Here is a 10351-nt window from a genome sequence, read left to right as displayed (position 1 = left end):
CCTGCTGAAACTTAGCAGGAGGCAGAAATGAGAATGACAAGAAACTCATTTGTGTAGTTGAGCAGGAAATTATATTGATTCTTGTCAGAATTAATACTAAAGATGAACCTGGCTCTGAATTCTGGACCCAAACATATACCAGCTACCCATGCAGTTGAAATTTGGATCCAAATTTGGCAATTTGAATCTGAACCAAAAGTCGACATCAGGATGTCATATGGGGTGATTCAGCACATCATTCTCCTGAAGGGAATGTTTTCTCCCTGTCTCTAATCAACTCTGTAAATACCAGGCTGATGGATGCACCTCTTCTCAGGGCTGATAATTGCCCTTTAAGCAAAATCCTATCAGCGAAGATGGCTGTGTTGTTAGCAGAGATGCTTGACATTAGTCTTGAAGCTGGGGCCTCAAAGCACTGTTATCACTTACCCTGCAACCCTGTCATGCAAAATTTGCTGGTCTTGAAATGAGCTTTAGCATTTCTGAGATCAGACTTCGAAATGAACATCCAAATGTTGTAAAGAAGACAAACATTTGCTGTGTAAATCACGGAGCTCCTGGGTCTAGAAACACCACCAGCAGTACTGGTTTTGCTTCTTGAGATCAGACTTCGAAATGAACATCCAAATGTTGTAAAGAAGACAAACATTTGCTGTGTAAATCACGGAGCTCCTGGGTCTAGAAACACCAACAGCAGTACTGGTTTTGCTTCTGAATTTCTTCAGCAAAAGCAGAAGGGGTCAGCAACCAGAGGATCACATCATTTAGTGGCGGCAGTAGTATACCAGGTACCTATCACATAGGGCAGTGTCGCGGAGTCTGAAATGTCATTGGGACAGACATAACCGGTCAGGACCTTTACAAACTGTGGAATGGACAGAACAGCTAATGAACAGGAGGGGACAATGATTTTCCATTGGTATGACTGGTCTTTCTCTTCTTTAAACCTCATTCAGCCTTACCACCTCCAAGCTAGGCACTTCACTTGTAACCCTGTGTCTCTAGGTAACTTTGGAAGTATTACTGATGGGGTGCCGGCAGGAGCTGGAGGGAAAAAGAAGAGACGTGATGGAGAGGCAGAAGAAAGCCTACTGTATGAGATGGAGGATGAAGTTGTTCATGACCCTGGAGTACCCCTGGTATCCACCACACCCCCCGAGAAGCCACTGATCACAGGTGGAAACAGGTGAGGATCTGTGTTTCAAAACCTGATAATGTAAACTCTGTTTCCCATTTTATAATTCTGCAGGATTCATTGATGGACCCTGGCAGCATTAAACAGCTTGTGTGGGACTGAGGCTTTCAAATCCTCAATCACACCTTTCACCACAGTAAATTTTCTAGGCTCCACTGAAGTGAATGAGCTCTGGGCCATCCTACATTCATCTTCTGATCTCAGCCTTTTGGGCTCCTGAGCTTCTGGTGTTTCTGAAAGGACCGCATCACACCAACTCTCCATTGGAAAGCTGTAGCAAAGTGCAGCTCCTTCAGTGCTATCCCTGGTTTAGCATCCCGTACTCTGATCACAAGTAACATCCAAGCAGTGACCAGCTCTGGAAGCAGAATAACACATCAAAAATAGTGAAATCTGGTCAAGACAAAGTCAGCTGCCCAGAACGCTTTTCACAGCTAATAATTGTAGATGTAGACTTAAATAGCAAGTAGTGACGGAAGTGGAAGGAAATAGTCCTCGAAAAACAGAGCTCTTTCCAATATTTTCTGGTTAGCACATGTGAACACATTGTGCTGTGTCTTCCTGCACCCTCCTGAACTCCTCTTTCACATGAGCAATGAAATGACCCTTACGATCCGCTCCTACTTTATTTTGACAGGAACTACCAGTACCTGCCGTACGATGAAAGGAAGCCCTGTGTCTGTGTCAAGAGCTACTGGGGTGACCAGACCTTTCGTCTGTACTCTTCCAACACTCTTGAGAAAATGGCAGATCACCTGGTAAGAGGCAGCCGTCCTCCCAGGCTCGTGTGTTCACCAGACTACGGCAGTGAGAAGCCACATTCCCCAAGACAGACCTTCAAATGTTCCCCCAGCTGCATTCCGTGCTGTTCATTTTGTGGAAGAGTAGCTGAAATCAGCCCCTTCTGTCTTTTTTTTTCTTTTCCCCAAATCACTTTGATCTATTAGAGTTAGTCAAGTATTCTCATCCACAATTTTTTTTTTTTTGGCCATAGGGCTGCCTTTTTCTTTTTTTTTTTTTGCTTGGAAATGTTTTATTCCTTGTAAGAAAAATCAATAAATTGAAACACGAGTTACAGAATAATTCTGACTTCTGTGGCTCTTCCTCTGATGTCATTCTGTCCGGTCCACATGGTTTAACCTGTGTTTATGCTGGAGACTCTTTAAAGGACACTTTTGGGCTAAGTTTTCCTAGGAACTTTGAGAGAGACAAAATGCCATGTTGTCTCATGGGCAGTCACTGTGATGCCCTAGTCATAGTGTTTTCCCAAAATGATGTTCCTTTCTATCCTTGTTTAAAGTTGACATCAACAGTCTCAAGAAAGTAGTTGGGTTTTTTTGTTTGCTTGTTTGTTTTCTGAGTGAGTTCTAATGTTGAATGTTTAAATTCGGGGCACTCAGATTAAGAGTCTGCGTCATTCCTCATTTATCTTTACCTGCCTCATGAGCAACAGCACTGAAGTCATACTCTAGCAAGGCTGTATCATGAGAAGACCGTGGCTTATAGGCCAACATTTCAAACCTAGGTATTCGAAAACTAAACATCTGAATATATATATATGGAGAGAGATGTTTGTCAATGCGCCTGAACACCCGCAGGTCTTGCTGGAAATCCAGCCATTTATTTTAGTTTGTAAGAAAAGGCTCCGTTTCTCAATGATAACATTAAGTGTTGTGGAAGACCTTGCATATGGATTCAGGTTCTCGCTAGAGTTTAAGAAGTTAACTCTAGCAACTTGCTAAATTTAAGCAGCAGGGCTGGAAACAGAACCAAGGAGAACTACAGTTTTTACCACTGTCTAGTGGAGAATGTTTCCCACTGACCGATCTTCACCCAAAAAGTGAGAAAACAAAGCTGCTCCAAGCAGTAGTAGCTTGGACTATCAGTTGGAGAGACTGGGGAAAGGTCAGAATAAATCCTCTGCTCTGTGCACATCAAGGGCATGATATATCGCAGGTCCTGTTCTGTCAGGTTGCAAAGTCGGCTCCCTCGTTCTTGCTAGTCGTACCGTGGGTAATGGTGATATAACGCCAGCAGAATGACAAAGTGCCCTCCTGTACCTAACAGCTTGTTCCTGTGCTTTTCATAGGAAGAATCATTAGAGCAAGTAAAGGACTTGATCAAGGTTTCAGAGATTGCGTCTGAGGAGAAAATGAGGAAGACCCTAAATGATTTTATCAGTCAAAGCAGGTAACTACATTTACTAGAAGAATTCAGAAAATCCACTCTATGTGTTTGTTGGCTACAGATTCGAGGCTAGACAATGCAACCGATGTTAATACAAAAAAGTACAGTAAACTTTCTGAGATATATATTTATTCTGCTATAAAAGCAAAGGCCTTCCTAAATTGCAGTTTCTATTTATACAGAAAAAATATTTTATTGTTATTTTCAGTATTGAGTGTTGACAAGTAGACTACTGCCAATGATTGTCCCATTATTGTGGCTTTCTGGACTCTAAGAACAGAATGCACATGGGATAAGTAGAATTTAATAAAGTGTGTCATAGACATACAGTAAAAAAGGACAAGGTCAAGATAAAAACCAAAAGATGTCGCACGGTGCGATAAATCACCCAGTAGGCTCTATGTCAGATGACGTGATTGGGCTCTAAACAGACAGAATCCCAAATTTCTGGTTATTAACCCTATTTCTGTGAAATTTCTGTGGTGCAGAGTTTTTGGACTTGATTCTTTGAATCTTGTGGGTGCTCAATACTTATTTTAGAGAATTTCAGCACTTCTGCATTGTGTTTCGAGTACTGCAGCAGACAGAGAACATTCCATTTCAGTGTATTTAGCAGCTCACATTAAAAACTAACACGTTTAAAGAACCTGTTATTCTTGTGTCCTAGGGCCTTCATCACCATTGCTGAGAAGAATCCCAAAGGGTTGAACCACACTGCTTTGGACAAGAAGAGACTCATGCTGTTCAAGCAAGAGCTGGTACGTGTGGTTTTTTCTTTAAGCACTGAGGCAGTGAGGCTAACTGAAAGCACACTGGTTGTACACGTTCTAATTTCCGTTTGGTTTCACTATACTGGAATGCTTTGTAATTAATATGAATATAATATCCTGAGTATTTTTTTTAAATAAACCCCACTGTGCTTTAATAAAGAGTTGTAAGATACCGTAAAATAATTCAGAACATGTTTTTAAATACAAACAAGGCATTATAATAATGAGCTGATTTTTCTTTTCTGTGCATCTTATCATGGGGTGATGCTGAGTTCAGTGAAAAAACACCAAACTAACGCTGCTGTTAGGCTTATAATTACTGTGGTGGGGCTGAACGTCAAGTCTACTAAAGTCTGACATTTGATACTCCTGGACCTAGTCACCTCCTCCAGGGAACCAGTGAGAAGAAACCGAATTGGATGGAGGTTATCTGAATCGTTATTAGCTTTACTTGCTGTTTGCAGCACAAAACTTGGTTGTGACTTCTGCCAGGACCGAGGCCCGGTAATTCCAGGTGGCAATCACGTGTCTTTCGGGCCTTAGATACGTGCAGCATAAATACAGATAAAGAGAAAACAGCGGGCATCCCCTTTTTGTGTTACTCAGCTCCAAAGAGTAGATCACTTCCTTTTGTGACAGAGAAGGGAATTGTTACCTTGAATCAAGTTTCCCCATCATCTCTTTTCAACATGAACCATGAGCCAACATGAACCATGAGCCAACATGAACCGTTTTCTCCTTCTGTGTCCAGTGAAAACTCCTTGATAATACAGAAAGAATAGATACTGTCTTTCCTGACTGCAGGAAGCAATGTCCAATGAAGCCAAGGGAATTGTCCAGCAGCAGAAAAAGAAGGTGCCACTGGATGAAATGCTGCGCGAGACTCAGAGCTTTATAGATAAAATTCGATTCTTGGCCGATGAGGTAATCCACACAGAAATCCAGACAAATTTAAAACCCAGGGCTTGACTTTGATTTTCATAATCCTATGTGAATAATATCTCCCGGCCTGACGGTCCAAAGAGTTCTGCTTTGGATACCTGGCACCAGTCCTGGTGTGGTTTAAATGGAGCTGTTACCAAACCGGGGGAGGATACACTGGGTTATGTGTTATGGAGACAATGCGGTACGGAGAGTTTGGGGGCTTTTTCTTTCCTTTTTTTTTTTTTTTTAATGAGTCATCCCATATATGCCCTGTTGGTTTGGAGACAGCCTGCATTCTGATCCTAATACATACCTCCACTTATGTGGATATAGTGATGTGGACGTATGAGCTCAGGGGTCCCTGTACTACACATCACTGTGCTGACACTGCTTAGACATACTATTAAGCCTGAGAATAACAGAAGAATGGACATATTTGGTAAGGCCAAAATCCAGCCATTGGAGTGCCGATCCTCCGAGAGCTGTCTGTGCTAGCAAACTGAGCAGGGCCATGGCTATTCCCTGGCTCAGAGAGCAAGTGACACAGCCTGGCACGCTGTGCAGCTGGTGACCTTGCTCACAGGGCTTCCTGGGAACAGTGGCTGGGCTGGTCTTTGCTTTGAACCATGCTCAGGCTTTGCTTGGGGAGATGTCACTTGGGAGAGGGCAAGGTGATGCCATGGAGCATCCTCACAAGCAGAACAGAAGATCATATGCCAGTGCTTGAGCTTGGCCCTGGTCCGTTTTGCTTGGCTGGTGTAGATAAAGCTGATGGTTTTTCCACATTAAAGATGTGCTACTTTCATCTTACGTGGTCTGTGGGTAAGTGATTTCCTGCAACAGAGTCATACTCAGAGTTTTAGTTTTAGTTTCTCCCCGAAACGATTGATGGAGTGGGTGCTCCTTGATGACTCTGCAAAGATCTTTACCTTCAGCTGTTCTTAGGAACGGAGGTTTGGGCTGCAAATCATGAAGCGACATCTCTTTTAGTATGATTGCACACCTACCGCTCTGCTGGAGCCATGAGGGAATCAGCTCTTGGTAGAGAGTGTTTTAACCAAAAAAAAAATGATGGTGGCTTGCAGAAAGAATTCAGTTTTGATTCAACATTCCTCATCATTTAACAGCCACAGAATACGGTGCCTGATGTGTTCATCTGGATGCTCAGCAGCAACAAGAGAGTTGCGTATGCAAGAGTCCCGGCGAAAACCATACTCTATTCCCCAGCAAAAGAGCAGAGAGGGAAGGACTGTGGGAAGATTAAAACCCATTTCCTGAAAGTAAGTCTGGGGCACTCTGCAAACACAGGTACTGCCCGGGGAGCATGCAGTACTGAGATTTCTTCCAGGGATTGTATTTCACGGGCTCATTTTTATAATGTACTAAAATGTGTACGTATTTTTATCTGCCCTCTATCAATGTTTGCTGCTTGCATTCGTGCTTGTCCTTCTTTAAGTATTGTATAATTTCCAGGCTTTTGGTATATGAGTAATTAGTTCTCTCATCACTTGTTCTGGCAAGTACGTAGCTGTGTATATAAACAGATAGAGAAGGTACAGCCTCTTTGCTGGCAAAGGCATCAGAACGCAGCACATGGAAGTCCGGGAGGAGACCGGTAAGACATCAGCATGCAGCAACTCAGACAGCAAGGAAACCTAGGTGTTCGTGTTTAATGCAGCAGTTATTCGTGCTTGCTATTTAAAATGTGCCTAGATTTGTGCAATATATGCCCAAAATATTGTTACGGGATTATTCGTCTTGAAGGAAAGTCTTGGTGAATGTACCTACCACCTGCAAAGGCAGTGTGACCGGTAGTACCTGGCGATGGAATATTATGCAATGTAATTGTTACTATGGGCATCAGGAAAAGTCCAAACACATTGTCCAAGACAATGGTAACTTCACACGGTTCATGCAGACCTTTTTAGTGGTTTTTACCTGGAGCTGCTGGGAGCACTCCCATAAAGCACAACTAAAGAGCAGGTAGCAATATCCAAGCTTTCTGATAGTTGTCGTGGGTACTTGTTAAACACAGTCCTATTTGCCTGCAAAAAACCAAAAAAAAATGCCATAATTAACTCTCCAGTCCCTTCGATATAAAGAATTACCTTAGGGACAGATAATACTAAACACTCAATTTAGCAGACCTAGATGAAGTGGGAAGGGAAAGGAAGGAAATAATACAATTTTTTATCAAGACTAGTAATGTTTTATACTGGAACACGTGTTCTGACCTACCCAGTGGACTAATCTTTTTGATAATACACAGGGCTGACTATTGGAGACCAGCAAAACTGCACAAAATGGGAAGTCTGGGAAAAGTAGGGGATCAGCTAGCACTGATGTGCTTGTAGCTCTTGGGCAGCCTGCACAAACCTCTGCGTATTAGGCAGAGTGTCATCAACACTGACTTTCAACTGAGCAAACTACTCAGTTCTTCCCCAAGAATCACAGAAGTGCCTTGTGCTAGATGAGCCGCAGGGCCACTCACTGTGGAGAAATGCCATTTCTCAGTGAATGCTCCTTTACTTTACACCGGTGTGGGAGGAGCCAGCATCCAGCCATCTCTCTCTCTTCAGCTGGTTGGTGATGGGTGAACTTTTTTCTTCAGTTACCAGGCAAGCGCCCACTGGGCTGGACTGTGCAGGCAAAGGTGGACATCTACCTGTGGCTTGGACCTGCCAGCTATGCCCACAGCATGATGGAGAACTTGCCTGTAGGATATGAGACTGAATTACCATCTAACACAAGCTCAGGGCACGGTGTGGTGCCGTCACCTGCCTGCTTGCTGTATAAAAGTAAGAGACTGTTTCTTCTCCATATTGACAGTTGAGAGACATGGTCTCAAAAACACTGCTTCAGAGGGTGGCATAACCTCAGTTTCAAGTAACTGTTCTAAGACGATCACAGCTTAGAATCTTTTAATCAGAAAAGGCTGTCTTGTTGCCAAGTCATCAGTCTCGCTACTGATGCTGTGCAGATGTCAGGGAAAGAAAAGATCTGTTCTGTTGCAGTTTCTGTTCCCTGTCCCACGGGTCTGTCTCCTTGTAATGAGGAAGCATCCTTCAGTTCTCCTGAGGAAGGACCGTGTTGAACACCTACTATATAAACCGGAGACGGGAGATTAAAAACTGGCAGCCAACAACCTTGCAGTAGAGACTTACATTGTGCATTGATTTTAAGTGAATACAGAAGTTTTACACAACTTCTGAGTGTCTCAGGTGTTTCTTTAGTGAGACAGCCCTAGCAACAGGTCCCTTGGCAGATCCTGGCTGGACAGCAGGTGGTGAATCTTCCTTTCCTATCTGTGTGCTGCATCACTTCCACGAAGCTGACATTGCTGTTTTCTTTGCAATGACGTAGCCCCACACCTTTTCCAGCTGAGAGCCCACATGTATCAGGCGAGGGGGCTCATTGCAGCCGACAGCACCGGACTTTCCGATCCTTTTGCAAAAGTTACTTTCACGTCACGCTGCCAAACCACGAAGGTAAGATCCAAAGTCTCTTTCAATAAATTAAAATACCTTTTTTTTTCTTTTTTCAATTAATCCATGAGAAAGAATAATGCTGGTTTTGCAAGGAGGTAGCTGGCAGGACAAGTTAGATGTTTGCTGTTAAAGAGCAACTCCTGAGAGTCCACTGCAAGCAAGGTAGAAGTTTAGGTGCAACCCTAAACTTCTTTTAGGTCTAACATGAGGTGCAGTAGTACTAGTTTGTTTTAGTTCAGATATCAGATTCTCTGGGGCTGCTGGGACTTTGTAGCAAGCAAACTACCTTTCCTTACATCTTTTCTACATGTTTTAAGTTTGGGCTGTTGTCATGGCTTGGTATGAGGATGAATCCCCATGGTTCTCTTTCCTATAGTCTATTTGTGCAATGATTGGGCAAAGAGTGAAGATCTTTATATGGCTTCTGTAGCCAGGTGAGCTAGCATGCAAAAATGCTGCAAAAATGTGCCTCTAAGTAGCAGTCTCACATCTCCCTCAGGCATGTCCGGTGGGAAAATGGTCTCCTGTGAACTTTTGATGGAGCTTCTAGAGAGAAGGGGAAACTTCTACAGAGCTCCATCAAGAAGGGTTGAAGTACAGCCCTGGCAAATGAGCAGAAGGGTGGTCCCTCACAGAGCGTGAAGACTGACTCTCAGAGGTCCTGAGCGCTCTACAACTATCCTGTAGTTCAAATGGGGCTAGGAGTTCTGAAACCCACATCACAAAAATTTTCTGGGCCAAATACGGACTTGCTTCAGAAAAAGTATTTAAAGTCGTCACCCAGCCCCTCTCCCCCAAAACTCCACCGAAGACTGTTTTAATTTAATTAATACTAAAGTTCTGCTGACATATTCTCTTAAGAAGCAAGTTCTGTAGCACATGCCAAAGGGAGCAAGAAGTAAAAACCTTTCTCTGCTCTAAGCTGTAGGTGCTTCTTTGAGTTGCTTTTGCCTTAAGGACATGAATTATGAATTGATTTTTCCCTGTAATGTGATTTTAACTTACAGAAGTTGGTGAATGAAGCCAATGAAGTTCGTGGTTAGATGCACTAGATTCAAGAAAGTAGAATTTGTCGCAGGAAAACCAGGATTTTATAGGCACAGAACTGTTAAGTTTATTCACTGCCTGAATAAAATATTGCAGCCAATAACTTGCATGTTCTCAGGAGACTGTCAGCCAAGTGCCAATAAACTGTAGTCAAGAGCCTCATTTCCTGATTCAAAAGAACAATAGCAGGTTATGAGTCACTTTGCAGCTGGCATATTTTTTTCTCTTTAAACGTTATCTTTGTTACATATACCTCTTGCCAAGACAGTTAGAGCATTGTCTGTGATGAAACTCTGTAAGAATCCACATAAGCCACATTACAATAAATTAAAAACTATTGATTTATGATGAGTGATTCACTAAAATACAGAAAATACATTTTTCTTTCCCATAAAGTGTTAAGTGGCATTACACTGTAGTAAAAACCAGATTGAAATAAAATACCCTGGAGAAGTGAAAACTGGCGCAGTTTAAGACAAAGACTTCATTTGAATAGCATTGGACATGCGCTCTCTTTCCTAAACACACAGCTTTCCTCTAAATTCAATACTGAGCTTTGTCTGCGCCGAGAGGCAGTCATGTATGGATGTGGCTGTGAGGCGAACAGGGAGATGGAGAAACCGGAGGTGCTGCCTCAAGGCAAGAGAATCCTATTTGTCTAGCTGAGACGAGCTGCAGAAAAATGTGATGTGTCAGACAAGGAATTGTTCAGGCTGTGGGAAACGGCGTCGCCAGAAGAT

General features: G+C 42.9%; 1 protein-coding gene across 1 annotated transcript in view; it reads left to right on the top strand.

The window, feature by feature from the left end:
• Positions 1-10351, top strand: part of FER1L6 (fer-1-like family member 6) — a 55999-nt gene that overhangs the window by 14079 nt on the left and 31569 nt on the right. Inside the window, exons 12-19 of the mRNA XM_010132799.1 lie at positions 1006-1186; positions 1833-1953; positions 3285-3385; positions 4050-4140; positions 4957-5076; positions 6204-6356; positions 7688-7874; positions 8440-8564. Coding sequence (XP_010131101.1) covers positions 1006-1186; positions 1833-1953; positions 3285-3385; positions 4050-4140; positions 4957-5076; positions 6204-6356; positions 7688-7874; positions 8440-8564 — 1079 coding nt within the window. The remainder of the gene's footprint in view (positions 1-1005; positions 1187-1832; positions 1954-3284; positions 3386-4049; positions 4141-4956; positions 5077-6203; positions 6357-7687; positions 7875-8439; positions 8565-10351) is intronic.

Source organism: Buceros rhinoceros, unplaced genomic scaffold (assembly GCF_000710305.1).
Source record: "Buceros rhinoceros silvestris isolate BGI_N320 unplaced genomic scaffold, ASM71030v1 scaffold5733, whole genome shotgun sequence".
Classification (NCBI taxonomy): Eukaryota; Metazoa; Chordata; class Aves; order Bucerotiformes; family Bucerotidae; genus Buceros; species Buceros rhinoceros.
Note: the sequence above shows the minus strand (reverse complement) of the source record. Positions and strands in the feature narration are given on the sequence as shown.